Below are 19,770 nucleotides of genomic sequence, written 5' to 3'. Positions count from 1 at the left end.
GAATTGGAAGGATCCTCCAGACCTACTCACAGACCTGGGACTTCCCAGTCTGCCAGCCTCCACCACCAGTACATGAGACGATCCCTTGGGTGTCTGTGAGTTCTGTGAAATACAGAACCCTAAGACAGAGGAGAGGAGCTCTGGTAGCATAGTGGCTAAAGCACTTGACTGCTAACCAGAAGGCTGGAGGTTCAAACCCACCAGCCACTCCTCAGAAAGAAGGTTGGGCAATCTTACTTCCGTAGTGATACTGCCTCGGAAACCCAAGGAGGGGTCACTATGAGTCGGGGCCAACTCGACGGCACATAACAACAACAACAACAAGACAGAGGAGATTACTGAGAGGAGGAGGAGGAGTTAATGTCTGAAATGATGGAGTGGCACGGTAGTTTGGACATTTAACACATCTTTAACCTCTGCCTCATGGGAATTGGCCTTGTGCTGATCTTCCTAAGACAAATTGTTCAAGCAAATATCCTTATTTGCTAAGGCACAGAAATCAAAAAAATCATCTCATAAGTCCCTTTAAGTGCTAACAGTCAATGTGTCTCAAATTCAAATGCTATATAATTATAATCTTCACTTTGCACACATCTGCCAAACAGGGAATCTGAGCTAAACAATTGCCTTTCCTGCTACAAAGGCATTCAACTGGCTGTCTTGATAAAACTTGCTCACTGCTGAATGGTTTGACTGAAACATTATAATGTAATGTTACTATTCTACCTCATGTTGGGAAAGTTACCTAACTTTTCTGAGTTTTAGTTCCTTAACTGGTGAGGTGGAATAAAGAGTACCTATTTTGGAAGTTCATTATGGTGCTATGTAAGTTGTCAAGTCAATTCTAGCCTAGTTGTTACCATGTTTGTCAAAATAGATCTGTACTCCATAGAGTTTTCAATGGCTGAATTTTTAGAAGTTGATAGCCAGGACTTTCTTCCCAGTAACCTCTGGGTGAAATTGAACCTCAAACCAGTTAGCTGCTAACAAAAAAAAAAAAACTCACTGCCATTGAGTTGGTCCCGACTCATAGTGACCCCTCCTTGGATTTCCAAGGCAGTATCTCCACAGAAGTAGATTGCCCAGTCTTCCTTCTGAGGAGTGGCTGGTGGGTTTGAACCTCCAGCCTTCTGGTTAGCAGTCAAATGCCTTAGGCACCACACCACCAGAGCTCCCTAACCGCTGAAAGGGTCAAGCATTTGCACCTCCCAGGGACTGCTCTCTAAGATACTATACTTAAAATGATCAGGGTAGTGCCCAGCATGGGGTAAGTGTGTAATCAGTGTTAGGTAGTATCATTGACCTGACAGGTTTTGCACTTTTTCCCTAAGTTGATTTTTAGATTTAGCAGCTGTTGTGAGAAAACTATCATTGGGTGACAAATAACACCAGGGAGGTACACACTCATCAGAACAATCAACCATAAAAGATCAGAACAGTGGCATTTGCTGAGAAGGCAGGAAGGGATAGGAAAGAAGGATGAAAGGAAACGGTAAACCCAGGGAGGAAGCGGGAAGAGTGTTGCCACATTGTAGAGACCGCAGTGAATGTGACAAAACAAAATGTGTATGAATTGTTGAACGGAAAACCAATTTGCTTTGTAAACTTTTACCCAGATCACAATTAAAAATTTAAAGTTAAAAAAAAGAAAGAGCTTGACTCAAAAACCTACATCTTGATTTAAAACCCTCTCTCCGGAACCACATCCCACACACTCTAAAGAATACCTCATTCTGCCATTAAACTTCAAGTGGCTTAAAAAGCACTTGTTCTCAAGGTTTGGCTTGGTGGCATATTCACAAGCTAAATTCACATAAAAGCTACAAACTAAATCAAATAAACCCAAATTAATATATTTTTTTAGAAAAGGATAAATAGAGCATTTTATTAACACTTTTTTTTTTTTTTTTGCAGCAACAAAATGATAGTCCACATCTTTCCATTGAACACAACAAAAGCTATAACAACGTTACATCACTTTGAGACACAAAGCAAAAGATATTTTTATTTTCTTATGGTCAAGAATGGTTTGCATTTTTTAAACAAACTTTATGTTTTATATTTGCAGTAGCAGGGCCTCCAGTCACTAGCACAATACAAGGAACAGCTCAAATATCCAGAAGAGACAATTAAGTACACCAATAATATTTTGAGTTCAATTGGGAAATGCATTATTATCATTTTCAAACATTAAAGAAATCTGATGTTAACTTTTTAAAAAGAAAAAAATCATTCCAACCACCCAAACAGCTACCACAAGCAAAATGAAAGTAATATACAGACAGGAAATTTTATGCATTGCACTTATTGCTTGGTACACAAATGTTGCAGTTCCCGTTGAGTTATATTAAGAAATGACAAGCAAAATGCCTCTTCCCCATCTAAAATTCTATGACTATGAAAGTAGAAATTGCAATCCCCTAACCCAACATTAGGTGTATGCCATTTTTGGTTTTATGTGAAGATTGTTTATTATGTTTCTGTGCATGGATATGTATAAGATATATAGATATAACTTTAATATAATTTATTGTCCTATATATTTTAGACAAATATCTTTTAAATGGGACTTAAAATAATAAAATTGTCTACTTACAATATCTCTATTAAGTTTATCTTTTCATATTATATATAGCTCTGTGGCACAAGTTTCATATAGCATTGAATTAAGGAAGAAAGATATCTCAATGATTTTCTATTTTCTTTGTTAGTAATATTGCATTTTAAGGGCTATATCTCCTTAGTAAATTTCTTATTAAATTCTTAAAGGTGTATATATCTTTTTTTCCTAATGCAAGTTACAACCAGTACAAAGTTGTAATAAAAAATACACTGAAGTCTATTTCTTTTTTATATTTTTTGCAAAAAAGTTATCTGATATGCTACATGAAAAGTTGGATTTTATTGAAATGTGAAGTGCTTTATACTGTTAGGTAAATGAGTGGAAGAACATGAACCACACTCCTCACTTTATAAGGTCTCTTTCACAGAAATAAATATTCGTGCCCAAACGTTTCATATAAAACACTGCAAGATACTTCTTTTGAGGGCCAACAAAATATCCACATTATATAATCTTAGTAATTATTCAACATACCTTGCTAGTTGCTAGCTCACCAAAAAATTCTCCGATTGAGAGATATTCCAACTCTATAATTTACACTCAATAAATGTCACCAATGCCTGACAAAGCAAACATGACAATTCACTTTTTGTTAAACATGACTTTTGTGTGATATCTTGCAATACAGTGTAACAAATATATAAGTGCATTTTTTTTTATGATCAATTGGCTTTAGCTTCCTATCCTTTGTAATATGGAATGTGCCATCTGCTTTAGTTGTGCTTTATTAAATGGTGATGAGGTTTAGCTCGTAAGAACCCAATGAGCAACTACTTGCTTGTACATTTTGATCAGTCAACCATTAGATCACAAATGCAAGAATGGATGACCTGAATGGAAATGATGAAATTTCACAACATCTACAGATTGCACTTGATGGTAACTTCATGGGATTGCTTTGATTTCATTTTTACAGCAAGACTTGCCAGGTTGATATGTTTACATGTTTACACCACATTTTTTTTTAATTTGTGTGCAACCACAATTAATTTAATCACAAACACTAAAAACAAATCCATTAATTAGCTTTGTTATGAATAGTCATCTGAATCCTTATAGGTGTATGAGTCTTGTACTTCTTCTTGTACAAATTCCTCTTTCTTTTCCCATCCATTAGGCCAACCTCCATTGGCTTGTGTCGTGGCACCATAGGACTTAGTGGTACCATAATTTATATAATTTTGAGTAATGTCCCCTGTTTCTTCATCCAGTTCATCTTCATGGATAAATCCACACTTTTCTTCACTTGTTTCCTCTGGGTCTGCCCAGGGTTGCTTCTCTCCTGAGGCAAATATTGCATAAAATATAACTCCTCCATAGTGGACCAGAGCAGCAATCAGGAAGACATACTGCCACTCTTCACGAGACTGTGGTGACAAAAAGATGGCACTATGAAAATAAACTCCCATGATGAAAGCTTAACATATTCACTGTTGCTCTACTACTGAGCTTTTCATAAAACGCTACCTGAAAGGGAAACCTATGTTCTGATTATATAAAACAAATATGTTAATAAAAAGAAACTTTCTAAAATACTATGATTTTCATGATTTAAAATTTATAAGATTTTAAAGGTCTCAAATGAAACTGCAAATATATCTATGGTCTGCTATATATATTTTGGATCATGATCTCTCTTTTAACTTCCATTGATTTAAACATATTTTTCTCCCAGTCTTGTTTATTTCCTTCTTGTAAACTCTAATTTTGAAACTCTCTATATGAGGACAAATAAGCCATAATAATCTTTCCATAGATAACTGCAGAGGAGTCTGTACTGAGGTTTACAAATCAAGCTCAGAAGACTTCTGCTTGTCCTTTCTAATAATATGCTGAAAGCAAAAAGGGTATTTGCCACAGCAGAAATAACAGAAATGTTAAAAGGTGCTAAGAGGTTGGAGAAGTGAGCACCGTTAGAGTTCCTAGGGAAATATTTTCTTCCACGCCTCGATTATATTTCCTACCCAGAGGTGAGGTAACTGATGCAGAAAAAGAATGCCAAAGAGGACATATTAACTCTTTTCCCAAGCATGCTAGAGAATCCCTACAACTGAACATCGATTTTCTTCACTCTTACCTTATTCTTTGTCATTGCACCAACGATGATAGGGCAAACCATTCCTGATAATGTGCCAACACCATTTGAAATGCCCATTAAAATACTAGCATATCTTGGAGCAATATCTAGGTGGTTAACATTGAAACCTGAAATACACACATAAGCTTTCACTTAAAGAATCCCAACCCTTTTAGAAGTAAGTGCCTATAAAATATTCTTTGCTGTACTCACCACAGCTCCTTAGAAGTTATTGAGTACCTAGCAATCCCATATTACTTGTAAATACTGGATGAGAAATCATACCTCATTCTATTCTCATCATATCCCTGAACTAAATCATAGAAAGTAATTACTAAGCACATGGTACACACACAGACTATACTCACTGCCATTGAGTCAATTTCAACTCATAGCGACCCCTCCTTGAGTTTCTGAGGCAGTATCACTACGGAAGTAGGTGGTAGTAGAAGTATCCTCAGAAGGAAGAGGGAGCAATCTACTTCCGTTTACTTTCTAGGATTTAGTTCAGGGATATGATGAGAATAGAATGAGGTGTGATTTCTCATCCAGTATTTACAGGTAATATGGATTAAATAATTCTCCACAGAGAAGAGAAAATGTTTTCAGTCTACTTTAACCAAAAAAAGGGGAAGGGGGATAGAAAGGGAAAGTGAGTAGTATCAAATCTAAAACATTTTTTATTTTTCTTTTCTTGTAAAAATATATTGAGAAAACATTTCAAACAGTCACAATAAAATACCAAAGAGGAAAACAAAATATATATTTGCTATTATAAGCCAAAAACTAAAATGTTGCAAGTCCAAAAGAAAAAAAATACGTATCTTACCAGATATAGCAAATCCACTGAATCCCACTGCAAGTACCAAGAACGAGATAGCTACCCCTCTAGTATGAGAATAGCCAACAACCAGAAGCAGTGTTGCTTCCATGCCAAAACCTTCCAAGGGAAACATATGGAAACAATTGAGAAATTCATGTAAATTTTACAAATGATCCAAAAGTGCTAAAAACGTTCATACTTATCGACCTAGCAATTCCACTTCATGGACTCTGTGTTAAATAATAAAAATAGTAATAATTTATACACTGAAATGATTACTAATTAAGATGATTAGCCTTCATTGTATTACTAAAACATCAAAAGCAATCTAATGTTTCAGTGGTGGCAAGGGTCTAGTTAGTTGCAATAAACACAAATAATGCACTACTATGGCGTTATAAAGAATTTGAAGTGAGATGGAAAAATGATTTTAAAGGAACAATCAAGGCACAAATTTAATGGCAAGTATATAATTAACTTGCATAAAATGTTATTCACTCGTGCAGATAAGAGGTTAGTGGAGTGAAAACATGCCCTTAATGACATTTATTTACTTACCACCACAATTCATGATCTTTCTCACCGTAGTAGTTGAAAGAATTTGCTTGCTTCTTAGAAAATCTGCAATTTGTCCTCCAATAGGCACAATAATTGTCATTACCAAGTGTGGGACAGCCGACAACATTCCAACCTGATGAAAGCAAAGAAAGTAGGAATATACATGACCATAAATAATTTGAGTGACTTAATTTTCTTGATTTTCTGAATCTAATATAAACTCTTAATGGAAAAAAATAATATCTCCACAGGACTACTAATTCATTACTATAACAAGTAATAACTACACCAAAATAAATGTAAAGAGCTGAGTAAATTTTCTTTGACCCCTTTATATCTTCTAGGAGAAGGGAATATTTATTTTTCACTGTATTTTGAGTCAGTAAATGTTGACCTTATGAATCAACTATCATTAGTGTCATCACAGAGTGATTCACATTTATGTGTTCATTTTATATTCTTAAATATGTTTGCAAAAATTCCTCATTGGAGAGAGTGAGGAAGAGAGAGTAACAGGGAGAACTGGAGAGAATGGGGAAGAGAGAGGAGGAGAAATACAGTCAACAAACTGAAGAGACTGTATTTTAAAATTAAAATTAAAAACTTTAATTTCATCATATATATACATATATGTGTATACACACACACACACACATTTCTTATGAGTTTTATACCATGGTTTTGTTGTTGTTATGTGCCATCGAATCAGCATCGACTCACAGTGACCCCTCCTTGGATTTCTGAGGCAGTATCACTATGGAAGTAGATTGCCCAACCTTCCAAAGAGTGGCTAGTGGGTTTGAACCGACAGCCTTCTGGTTAGCAGTAAAGTGCCTTAAGCACTATGCTACCATGGTTTTAGTTTCTATAAATTTTGAACCCAGGAAAATCAGATCAATTCCTCCATTTAGCCATCATCAATGTCAAATAACAAGACCTGGGCACATTGCCATATAGTGGTGTATGGTTTCCATGTTAATTTTAGGCTAAATAGCCCAATCTCAAACCTAACCAACCAGCATCAGTTCAACAACAGTTTTTTACTGTTAATTATGTGAAAGACATGTTCTAGTAACTAAGAAGACAGTAGGAATAAAATGCATTTTAAATGTGTAGTACTACATACATAGACTTGACAAATTTTTAATGTAAACATGTAGGAAGTTTCTTACTAAGTTGACTTTGAAGAACGCTGTCTGTCGTATTATATGGTAACTACTAGATATCATTTGTGTATAAATATGTCTTTCCAATTAGATAATTGAAGGTTTGAAATAAATATTCCATTTTATTTTACAGTAGTAAACAGTATAGTGATCAGGGACTTGGATCGGTGTGGTGATTAATTCAGAGTGAATGACCCTGAAGTAGCTTAGAGCAATTTAGTTCTTTCTTCACTCCAAGATGGAAGTTACTACTATTATATTCCCATTGTCTTGACAAAGAATCTGAGGCAGGAACGTTAACTTATTGTCAGAGCCAAGTTTTGAGTCAATTCTGTCTGATTCCAGAAACAGCTCTTAGCCACTGTGTGTGTCGCTACTGCTGTTTGAAAACAAAAATCAAATAAATCCAGATAACATATATGAATATGCTCAATTTTGTTCAAAGCCTGGCAAATAAATCACTCGGTAAATGTGAGCTAAATAAAGGTATGAGCTGAACTGACATTAAGCCAAATATCACTGCTTTTGTGAATATCATCTTGCAAAAGTAAAATGGTTCTTTGTCCTTAACTGCAGTAGACACTTTCAAAGTAATAAATGTGTGGAAAGAAACTTTTGTTGTTGTTGTTGTTGTTATGTGCCGTCGAGTCGGCCCCGACTCATCCTTAAAGGCATAATGCTGGGATTTGCATAGAATTGGGTGTGGTATTTATAATATTCATTAGAAGGAGAATAAAAGCTTGAGAGTGACACAGGTTTCCCAAGGGCACATATTTGACCTGCAGAATTTAAGATTTCTCTAAAGTTCTTAAATTGAACATCCTCTGCTGTTTACTTTCTACTCAAAAGAAATATTTAATTACTTCATTGATTTACTCAGCAAAACCTGTAAGCAAAACTCTATGGGAAATGCAAGAAGCAAACACTCCGGGTTGAACAGACATACGTTTTGGTAGATTTTAGCCAAATGACTTGACATTTGATGATCATGAATCTCCTTGTTCTTTAGGCAATATGTAGACAGTCTGTGTGTGACCTCAACAGAGTCACAGTTTAGAACTTCATGGAAATTATTCAAGTATCTTCATAGCTTTTGGCGACTTATGTTGAGTAACCACTTGCTACATGTTCAGAATGCTCAAACCCTTCTTCTAATATCATTCATGAGAACTGCACAGCAGTTTGCTCATTAAGGCTTTGCAAGAGTAGGCTAAATGTTTTCAATCTGCAACTGACTGACTCTTCGTAAATACCTCAGGTCATTAAACTTTACTTCAATCACCTCTTTGCTTCTCTGGGTCACAGTCTGGATTTCCTCTTTCCCCATCTAATCTATATCCTGTTCAGAAACTGGCTGGTATCCTAGAGCAAAGAGCAGCCTCTCAACAGTACATTTCCTATAACCATGAGTCTGAAAGTGAATGAACGTCTCTTCTCATTTGGCTGCTTCCTATATTCTGATGTCTCAAACCTGTTAGTGGTTAATTCTAGCATGGGTTGCCTACTGATATGCCATTCTCAAGGAGCTGAAAAATTTTACATGTAAGCATGAGTTAAGATACATCTACAGTTTTTCCTTAACTGAGCCAATATGCCTGGACTGAACATTAAGCCATAGCACTTGTGGTTTTGTCTGTAGGATACCCAATTTAAAAAAAGTAGAGAAGAACTAGACACATTAAATATTTTATCTCACTTAAATTTTGCTAAAGTTCTGAGAGAAGGTGTTAATGCCATTATTTTACTAAATTAAGGTTGAAAATTAATCAGAAACCATTCAAGTTTATGTACTGATAGTTTGCTGTGGAGCTTGGATTCATAGCCACATCAGCTTTGCTTCAAAGCCCATGCTCTCTTTCTTTCCTCATCACTTCCTTTAAATATTTTTCAAGTGAGAAACATTTTTTAAAACATTTTATTTAAAATTTTCAAATAAATCTGCATGTATAGCATTTATCCAAGATTTTATTTAAAAATATAATAGGAACCAAATCAACCCATCTGGTTATTACAGTCAACTTTCACAAAATGTCATTGCATTTACGCAAGCATTTTCAATTAACTGGAACCACAGGGCCAGAATGACCACAGTTTCACTAACATCGGTTGGCTTCTTCACTCCCCCCATGATACCGGACTTTATTAATAGCCTCTCGGTGTCATATTCGTCCTAGATTATGAAAACGGACTCACACCTCCAGCAGCCTTTGTTGAGAAGTGTAACATGTCTCAGAGCTCCCAAAGGGGACCCTGCAATGTTTGATCAGCTCCAGAGAGAAGAGCCTTGCCTGATGCAGCCATTCTTCTCAGGGATGGAGGAAACAGTTTCCTTAGAAACAGGGATTACAAAAGAGCTCTTAGAATAGCTATTCCTATACTCAGATTTTCTATAGTCCCAGGCCTTGGATAGCCTTTCAAGTAGAGACATAATATGAATAGTGAGCCCAGCTGGACTTATGTAATGAAATGAAACGGCAGAACCATTGCCATTACAGATAAGTGTATTTAGGACTTAGCAAAAGGCCTGGCACATAGATGGCATTCAACAGATACTTTCTACATGCTTGAATGAATATATGGTTTAACTAAGGTTGAATGGTAGAGTAAAAGAAATTTAAAAAGCTTTCAAAGGGCTTGAGCCTAAATTTGATTTTGTCATTTATTAGCGTGGTCTTGGGTAGTTTAAATACCTTCCCCAGTTTCTGTTTTATCATCAGCTAAGTGAAACTGATGATAGCTATCCAGCTGGTCAACCAAATAAGGTTATTCATGGATATGAAAGCAACTTATAAATTTCAAGCTTCTTTGTAAGTACAGGGAGCTCTGGTGGCGTAGTGCCTAAGGCATTTGACTACTAACCAGAAGGCTAGTGATTCAAACCCACCAGCCACTCCTCGGAAGGACGTTTGGTCAATCTATTTCCGTAGTGATACTGCCTCAGAAACCGAAGGAAGTGTCATTATGAGTCGAATCCAACTTGATAGCAGTGAGTTTTTTGAGTGTGTAAGTACAAGGGAGCTCTGGTGGTGTAGTACCTAAGGCATTTGACTAACCAGAAGGCTGGAGGTTCAAACCCACCAGCCACTCCTCAGAAGGAAGATTGGCAAATCTACTTCTATAGAAATACCGCCTTGGAAACCCAAGGAGCAGTCACTGAGTCAAATAACGACTTGATAGCAGTGAGTTTGGGCTTTTCCTTCTTTCTTTCTTTCTTTTTTTTTGGTATGTAAGTATAAAGCAGAATTTTTATTTTATTTTCATTTCATCTTTAAGTATCTTAAAATTAATACATTTCTATAACCACATATAAATGTTGGTGGCATTTAAGGTGCTGTATTGTAATTAGTAACTTACTTTTTTGTCTATCCTAGCAAGCTTTGAAGTCTTTGAGGATAGAAACCATATTTTAGTTCTGAATGTAACACAAAGCTTAGTATATTGTATTCAACAAACACTAGTTCAATGAATACAATGGGTGAATAAAAATGCAAGACTTTTTCTGGGTACTTTTTGCTATCTTCCTATCTTTCATAAAGACCAATTTCTTAGTGTATTGAAGAGGAAGAGTCAGATTAGTAATAATATAAATATAATTTTGTTAGAGCAGAATACTTTTTCTTTCACTGTTATGCTGTTACTGACCTGAGACTTAAAGGCAGCTATGCTTAACCAGACGGCTGGCAGTTCAAACCCACCAGCCACTCCTCAGAAGGAAGGTTGGGCAATCCTACTTCCGTAGTGATACTGCTCGGAAACCCAAGGAGGGGTCGCTATGAGTCGGGCCGACTCGACAGTACATAACAACAACAACAACATGTTTATTTGCAGGAAGAAGGCTATACTGCTGCCAAATGGGGAATTAAGTTCCACATGGGTAGGGACTCATTCTGTGTTGTCTGGATTCCCTGCCCCGCATGTCTCCAGCAGCTATTTGTTGAATGAATAAACAGAAGAATGAATGACTAACTCATAAAATTCAAAAGATAAAATCTTGGCAAAGAAACTTAATACTCAACACATGTGAAAGTCTTCCACTATTTAATTAACAGTATTTTATTTTATTTTTTTTACATACCTTGCTGATTTCAAATCCAAAGACTTCCTCAAAATATGCTGGCTGACTAATAAGCAGTAAATAAAAAGTCCAGCTTCTGCAGAAGTTTGCCACAATTATTGCATAGACTGGCATAGATGTAAAAAATTTCCTCCATGGAGTCTTGAATTTCTGAAATCCCAAAAAGAGAGTCATTCTGATCATTTGAAAAATTTTCAGACTTACATGGGAATGATAGGGTACTTTGCATCCTCTGGGTGAGTGTGATGGGGCATGAGGAGGATGTGGGTAAGAGGTAGGAAACCATTAATGGCAACAGTCCAGGTAGGCTTCGCTACATCAATAAAAGAGAAAAATGTAAATTATCAGCCTCTTGTTCAGATTAAACTGTTCCAGTTTAGGAATACATAAGGTTACATGTTTACAGAAAAGTAATTCCAAAATCATAGACCTTTAATATTTAAGGTTTTTTTGGGGGGGTATGTGGAAGGGAAGTGTTGTTTTGTTTTTTATATTTATGGGAGTGATCATGCTTTAGTTAAAACTCACTGTAAAATCAGTGATCTCATTAGTATCCAAAAGATTTTACTCAAAACTTTCTGAGAATTTAATATAGTTGGTGGATAAAATTAAGAAAAATAAACACTCCAGAATCTACCTAAAGTCAATGATTCCACTACCCATCTATAAATTATCTTGATAGCCAATGGATATCAAGTTTGACAACGGAATGCAAGGCTCTGTAAACTCACAGGTGTATATAGTTGGGGTCTAGAATGCCTAAGGCATCTGACTGCTAACCAGAAGATTGGCAGTTCAAATCCACTAGCCACTCCTCAGAAGGAAGACTGAGCAGTATACTTCCATAGTGATACTGCCTTGGAAACCCAAGGAGGGATCGCTATGAGTCAGATCCACCTCAACGGCAAGGAGTGTTTACACACCTTCAGCCTAGCAAACTAGTTATTTGTGATATCCATAAATATTTGATATTTACAAAATTCAGGCTAAATTCAAGTTCAATAACTTGAATTTTGCTTTTGCCTTGCTTATGACACCTATTATAAAAATTAGACCTAATGTACTTAAATGGAACTCTGGTGGCAGAGTGCCTAAGCATTTGACTGCTGACCAGAAGGTTGGCAGTTCAAACCTACCAGCTGCTACCCAGAAGGAAAATGGGGCAACCTACTTGCACAATTTTCCTCCATAAAGATTTACTGCCTTAGAAACCCAGTGGAGGTTGCTCTGAGTCAGATTCAACTTGAGGGCTAAGGTAGGGGTGTGTGTGTATGTGTGTGTGTGTGTGCTTAAAGATCCTGTATATTCCCAAATATAAAGTATTCTCCCAAGTCTAATATGTCAAAAATGTCTCTTATATTTCAGAACACTTTCTCAATTGATTTATTTTGAAGAAAATACCATTTGAGGAAGAACCAATAGACTAAAATAACTACGTTTAATGCCAGTTTAGGATACTTGGCCTGTCCAAATTAGTAGAGAGTAGGCAAAGTATTTTTGACACAGATTTAGTAATTATTCCTGGAGGTAAGTTCTCAAAATTGCAAGCATTGCTTGTGACCATAATAAAGTTTTTTAAAGATCACTTTGAAAGCAGTATAATTAGAAGTTACATTATCATCATCACAAATACATATAATTCAAAAGAGAACAAACAAAACAAAAAACCTGTTCTAACGGTATGTAAATGAGCCCTGTGGGTTAGAATAATAATTCACAGTGACAGCCTCATAGATGGATTCAAAAAGTGCTATTTCTCAAAAATTTCAAGATTCTCTCGGCAAATGGTGCCAGATGAATACACTTATGTCAAAGATAACAAAAATGGCTAAATATAGGTAAGTCTGCAATATAATATTATAGTTTTATAGGAAACAAATTCAGAATATTAGAAGGTAATAACTTAACTTGCTAAGATATTTCTTTTTTCATGCCAGAATCATCTTCACTAAAATGCCTTTAATCCTCAGGTGGTAAAGTACTTCCTCAAATATAAAAGTATCTCATTTTGTACCTGGAAAATTATTAGGGGCCAGAGAGGGGCATATGATACAGTGATAACATTGTATATATTGAACTGGGTGTTGGTTTTCACAGGTGTGTTTAGTTTATAAAAAATCAGCAAGCTGTTTCCTTATGATTTGTGCATTCTCTTCTATGTATATTTAAATTTTAAAGAAAAAAAGACATTTAAGGGATGTTAAAGTGAACTTCACTGTGTGATTCTTAATTGAATCTAGACTCAAAACAAACAGCTTTGAAAGACAAAACATTTAACAGAACCAGTAGTCCTGGAATCAATTCCTACTCATAGCGACCTCCCATGCATTCGAGCCGAACTGTGCTCCATCAGTTTTCCTTTTTTTTTTTTTTCTTTGAAAGTGATGTGTCCCATTTGGGCAAGAAACATGATAGTTGTGCAAAACGAAGCTGGGACCATGCACAAAGTCAGCATTGAAGGTGTTATTGTTAGAAGCTAGAGAAATGCTAGGGAGGAAGAGGGGGAAAGCATGCAGCATGCATGTAATATATTTCCAAGGAGCACTGAAAGGAAGTCTTTTATTTAATGGAGTTTTTTTTTTGTTTTTGTTTTTGATTTGTTTTTTTAACAATTGGGATTGAAAGCCTGAACTAGAAGTAAGAACACTAGCTAGCCTAGGAGCATTTTGTTGACTCTGCTGTGGAATATTAGGTTTGGAAAAGCTATATGCAGGAATAGGTGATATACATGGGAATTAATCAGGGCTTCCAACCAGTTCATTCCTATCAGACTCCATGCTAAGAATCTGCATATCTACCCCAGTAGCAAGTGTAGTGCCTAAAGCATTTGACTGCTAACCAGAAGACTGGTGGTTCTAACCCCCCAGCCACTCCTTGGAAGGAAGATTGGGCGATCTACTTCCATAGAAATGCCACCTCCGAAACCCAAGGAAGGGTGTCTGTGAGTCAGAATTGACTAACTACACCACTTTCAACAAATGGTGAAAAAAAGGTTTTTCTTTTTTTTTTTTTTTAACAATATTAGATAACTATTCATTAATTAATAATTAAGATACATTCATGTCACATGGACTAAAGTGTTTCCATTACTGAAATAACACTGCATTTTCTCTCAGTTGGCAGATCTTATCCAAGAAACCAAGTCATAATCAGAAAGTGGCTTCACATTATCTTTGCAATAGTTGACCTTCGTGATAAAATGAAAATGATGAACAATGATGACATCTTATCAAGAAAACAGTTAAGTTATGGGAAAAATATTTTTGTGCCAGCTTTCTATTACTAGACAATTATTGATTGAATATTTCAAAAATCACATATAAGTATGTGTATATATATATATATATATATATATATATATATATAACCCATATTTAAAATATTCAATTTTTTAAAAAAATAGCCTTCTCCGTGCTAGGTTGTTTGGAATTTCCTATAATGTAAACTTAACAAATATTGGTTGAATTTGCTTAAATTACATTGAACATTTTTTAAAAAACTGGTTTATGCTTGCAATCTTAGCTATAATCTAGGGGAGATTGAAAGATGCTTAAGAAAAGATAAAAGAAAAAAATTACAGATGGAGGAAGTTCTAAATATTCCTAAATAACTCAGGGACTATAAATGGATATTAAACAATCATGATTGATATAAAATTAGTTTGTTAAATACAGACTTATAAAATAGTTTGGTTGGTGAAAGGGCGTGGCAGGGGCAATAAGAATAGAAATATACACCATAATAAAGTTCTTACTTCCATTGCACCTAAAAGATTTGCACTCTCTCCAATGCTTTCTTCTATGTACCTACGTTCTTCATCTGTAATGGTAGGATGCTTTGCAGGACTCTCGTAAGACACCAAAAGCCAAAACATGTACCAGACCATTCCAAAACTTCCTGCAAATAAGAGTGCAAAAGGAAGAAGTCAAAGAAAGCCATCACAAATACTTCTATTTAATATTACTTTGCTAGAATAAAGCTACAATATTCTTATTATAAACACATTCTATGGAATGGAGGATTTGAGCTTTTCCAACTGACTTCAGCCATTTCTCCTTATCTTTTACTACTAGACTTCAAATTTTCTAAGACTGACTCTAGGTTCATCTCTCTGTCTCTATTAAACCATGTCTGGCACAGAAGAAACAATAAATAATTATTAAATGGATGTGGTGTTGGGAACACATGCATACATCCAATAAATTTTAACAGTTGCAGGAACTCTGCTAAGTGTGAGAAATACGATGAACAAGACACAAGGCTAGTCTTCAAAGAGGACTTTTTTATTTGTCTGCTTAAATATGAAAGTGATCTGTATTTCTGGAGGGGGGGGAGCTTCTTGCCTTCTTCTGTTAATACTTGCAGATCTAGTAAATAAAATGCAGCATATTCCTTTTTTTTTTTTTTTCAACTGTGCTTTGGGTGCAAATTTACAAAGCAAATTTGTTTTACATTCAGCAGTTCATGCACATTGGATTTCATGGTCCCTGATTACTATCTCCAACCATAAAAGAAACTCCCCTCCCCTCTCCTCCCTGTGACTACCCCCTTCCTGTGCCCTTCTTATCAATGCCTTCCTGTCTGTCCATCTTTCCCTCTACGTAAATGCTACCCCCATGGTGTCTCATGACTGGTTGATCTAATGGATGCATCTTGCTAGGGTAGGTGGGTACATTGCCTGGGGGTAGGTGTTCTGCATGTAGGTCATTCTACTGTTGGGCTAAGAACCAATCCATTGAAATGAGTCTATTTCTAGGCCCAAAGGATAACCTGGGGCCATAGTCTCGGGGGTTCCACCAGTCTCTATCCGACCAGTAATGTGATCACTTTTGTGTTTTTGAATTTTGTTCCACATTTTCCCTCCCACTCTATCCAGGATCTCCAATTTTGATCCCATCCCAAGCGGTTGGCATTGGTAGCCAGACACTGTCTAGTTTTTCTGGTCTTGAGGTTGTAAAGGCTGAGGTCCTCATGGTCCATCTTATCTTTGGATTAACTGTTTCCAGAGGACTTTGATTTTCTTCACTCTTCTTTGCTCCAGACAAGAGGAGACCAATAGTTGCATCTTAGACAGCCACTCGAAAGCTTTTAAGGCCTCCATAACTACTCACCAAAGTAGGTTGTAGAATAAGATTTTTATGTGTTATGTTGTGCCAATTGAACATGCTGTCTCCCAAGACTATGGTCCCAAGCCTGTAGGCCCAGTGAACATCCAGCATATTCTTTAAGCCTGAATGGCTCTTACTTGAGAAATGAGCCTCTGTAATTAATATAATAACATTTAACACTTTATTTAACATATTATTTTTAGCACATACTGTTACCTGTGAATCATTCTTCAGACAGAAGAGTTATAAATTCAAATACAATAAACTGTTTGCAAGTCTTTTTCATCCTTTAACATTTCACAATTAAAATATGTCTTTATTCTGTGATATAAATCCATGTTATTGTTGTTATATGCCATCGAGTCAGAACCAACTCATAGTGACCCCTCCTTGGGTTTCTGAGATGGCATCACTATGGAAGTAGATTGCCCAACCTTCCTTCCAAGGAGTGGCTGGTGGGTTTGAACCACCAGCCTTCTGGTTAGCAGTCAAGTGCCTTAGGCACTACGCTACCAGAGTGCCCATATAAATCCATAAGCACTAATAATAGAAATAATTTCAAAAGATTTATTCTAATTTCCCAGCAACTGACAATTTCATTGTTCTCTTATACTCTTCTTTTGTTCCCTTGGGAAACAATCTAAATGCCTTTGATCTTTATTAATATTTTTTTCTGCCTATTCAGTCTTTACTGAGTATGCCTTAATATCATAACTTCTAATGTGTTATTCTCCTATTAATTACTAAAGATGGCAGCAAACACTATTTGAAGTCAGCTAGAGTGTGAAAATCTCATATAGTGTAGTGGTTATGAAAGCTGACTCCCTCAGATTCAAATCTTGACTGTGTCATTTGTTGGCTATATGATCAAACCAGAAACTGAATCTTTTAAAACTTCCACTATAAACAGGATAACAATTCCCTTTTTATAGGATTGTAGTAAAGAAAAGTGAAAGGAGATAATGTGGAGAGCAACCAGCATTGTCTTGGCACAATACAAGCATTTAATAAATGAGAGCTCCTATAATTTAGTGACAATAATCATTACCATGTACTGAATGCATTTGTGCCAGGCATTTTGTTAACTGTTTATATATATATAGTTGTTGTTGTTGTTGTTGCTATGTGCCGTATATATTATTTTTTAAAAAACTTAACCCATATGTTGATGTTGTTGTTGTTATGTGCTGTCGAGTCAGCCCCAACTCATAGCAACCCTTCCTTGGGTTTCCAAGGCAGTATCATGACGGAAGTAGATTGCCAACTTTCCAAAAAGAAAATACCTATTGCCATCAAGTTGATTCTGACTCATAGTGACCCCTACTGGGTTTCCAAGACTGTAAATGTTTAAAAAAGTAGATTGCCTCATCTTTCTCTTGTGGAGCAGCTGGTGGGTTTGAACCACTGGCCTTCTGGTTTGCAACCAAATGCCCTACCCACTAGGCCACCAGAGCTCCTTAGCCTACTACATAAGATTTATAAATTTTTATAACATGATTGTAGAATCTTGAATGTGTGGCTCAAAGTTCCAATCAAATGTTCTGATATTAATACTTTAATTTTGAACCATTCAATGATAAATATTACATGGGATATAACTTGAAATAATGTTCTGGGTTTTCTTTAGTGCCTTGAAGAAATTAGTACTCTTACTTTAAAGTTATATCACATCATCAACTAAGTAATGAGTTAAGCCACAAAGCAGAACATTTAATAAATGGCAATTCCAATTTGTACTATGTTGTTGTTGTTGTTGTTTGCCGTTGAGTCGGCCCCGACTCATATACCCTATAAATGAGTGCTTTTTTAAAAACTTTTTTTTTTATTGTGATTTGGGTGAAAGTTTACAGAGCAAATTCACTTTCCATACAGCAGTTCACATACACATTCGTCTCATTACATTGACTACAATTTACCAAATGCAACAGCTCCCTGCCTACTTCTTCCCCATAGTTACTTCCTCCCTGTATCCTTCCCTCCCATGCACTTCTGACCCCTGAGCTATGTCCCTGTTCATACACAGCCCTTCTATTCTCCCATGATTGTTCTCTCCAAGGAGGGTATCTACCTAGTTTAAATGTTCACCACATATGCCTGTCTTTTGTTTGGCTAGAAGCCACAAGAGTGGGTTTAGTTCCAGACCTTGAGAGCAGCTAGCAGCCATAGTCTCAGTGGTCCCACTAGGCTCTATCAGACTAGCAAACCCAGTCCTTTTTTTTTCTTTCAAATGATTTTTAGTTTTATTCCACATTGTTCTCCCACTCTATCTAGGATCTCCTGTATAGATCCCACTCTGAGTGGTTGACAGTGGTAGCCAGGTACCATCTAGTTCTAAAAAAGTGCTTTTATACTTTGAAACTCTTTTGAAAGTCTTAGGAAGGCTATGGATGAAAAATATGATGAAAATATTTCTCTGGAAAAAAACAGACAAATATATGTACAAATAAAAGTATGACTTGGGTATTTCATGGATCTAAAACCCACTCTTGACTTTTGAATCAAGTTAAGAACCCATACAGGAAATAATATTTAATAATATTCTGCATAGATAAGATTTTACTTCAATAAGAACCTTTTAAAATAAGAATGAATCAGGACAAATTTGGAAGCAGCCACATACTGTTCCGCCACACGACTTCATTAATTTTTCAGATTCTCATGCCTGTGTCCAAAGACAGTATTAATCAGTGACAATATCAGTTGGAATTCAGCTCCCTTACATTTCTCATTTCCTTATTATTGCAAAAAAAAAAAAAGCCTCTTTGAGAAAAAAATCATAGAGAAACTTTGAGGTTGTAAGCTCTCACCTTCTATGTAAAAAGTGATTGGGAATAGTGTTTGGATTTAGGGTGTCTTTTCATTTCCGTTTGGGAGATTAATCTCCTTTAATTCTAGGGACACAAGAACTGAGATGTTCTTCTGCATCAGCTGGTTGCTGACATTTCACGACAAAAGGCAATTGTGCATCAACACTTCCCCACCTTCCTTCTTCGTAGCCCCGTTCAATCTTAAGGAAACAGGGTCAGGAAAATGACCAAGAAAGCTGTATGCAGGAGAGTCGGGTGTTACCTATCTCTTCCTTTCTAATCAGCTTATAATCAAGAGATAATTTAATTATTTTTCTTCATAGCCAACCATTATTTATGTCATGCATCACAAAGTTTCCAGCAGCAATATTTGTTGTTGTTGTTAAGTGCCGTCGAGTTGTTTCCGACTCATAGCGACCCCATGCACAGCAGAATGAAACACTGCCTGATCCCGCGCCAGCCCCACAATCCCTGCTATACTCGAGCCCATCATCGCAGCCACTGTATCAATCCATCTCCCTGAAGGCCTCCCC

At 36.2% G+C, this 19,770-nt stretch overlaps 1 protein-coding gene across 1 annotated transcript in view; it reads right to left on the bottom strand.

Annotated features, from left to right (window-relative positions):
* Window positions 1–3,654: 3,654 nt before the first annotated feature.
* The window catches only part of SLC17A6 (solute carrier family 17 member 6), a 58,834-nt gene continuing 42,718 nt past the window's right edge, over window positions 3,655–19,770 (bottom strand). Inside the window, exons 7-12 of the mRNA XM_007955956.2 lie at window positions 15,077–15,219; window positions 11,323–11,472; window positions 6,082–6,214; window positions 5,530–5,640; window positions 4,701–4,828; window positions 3,655–3,990 (exon numbers count right to left, since the gene is read on the bottom strand). Of these exons, the coding sequence (XP_007954147.1) occupies window positions 3,655–3,990; window positions 4,701–4,828; window positions 5,530–5,640; window positions 6,082–6,214; window positions 11,323–11,472; window positions 15,077–15,219 (1,001 nt within the window). The remainder of the gene's footprint in view (window positions 3,991–4,700; window positions 4,829–5,529; window positions 5,641–6,081; window positions 6,215–11,322; window positions 11,473–15,076; window positions 15,220–19,770) is intronic.

The sequence above is a fragment of the Orycteropus afer genome, unplaced genomic scaffold, assembly GCF_000298275.1.
Source record: "Orycteropus afer afer isolate SDZICR_OR568_19922 unplaced genomic scaffold, OryAfe1.0 scaffold00014, whole genome shotgun sequence".
In the NCBI taxonomy this organism is placed as follows: domain Eukaryota; kingdom Metazoa; phylum Chordata; class Mammalia; order Tubulidentata; family Orycteropodidae; genus Orycteropus; species Orycteropus afer.
This window is presented reverse-complemented; position numbering and strand designations above follow the sequence as displayed.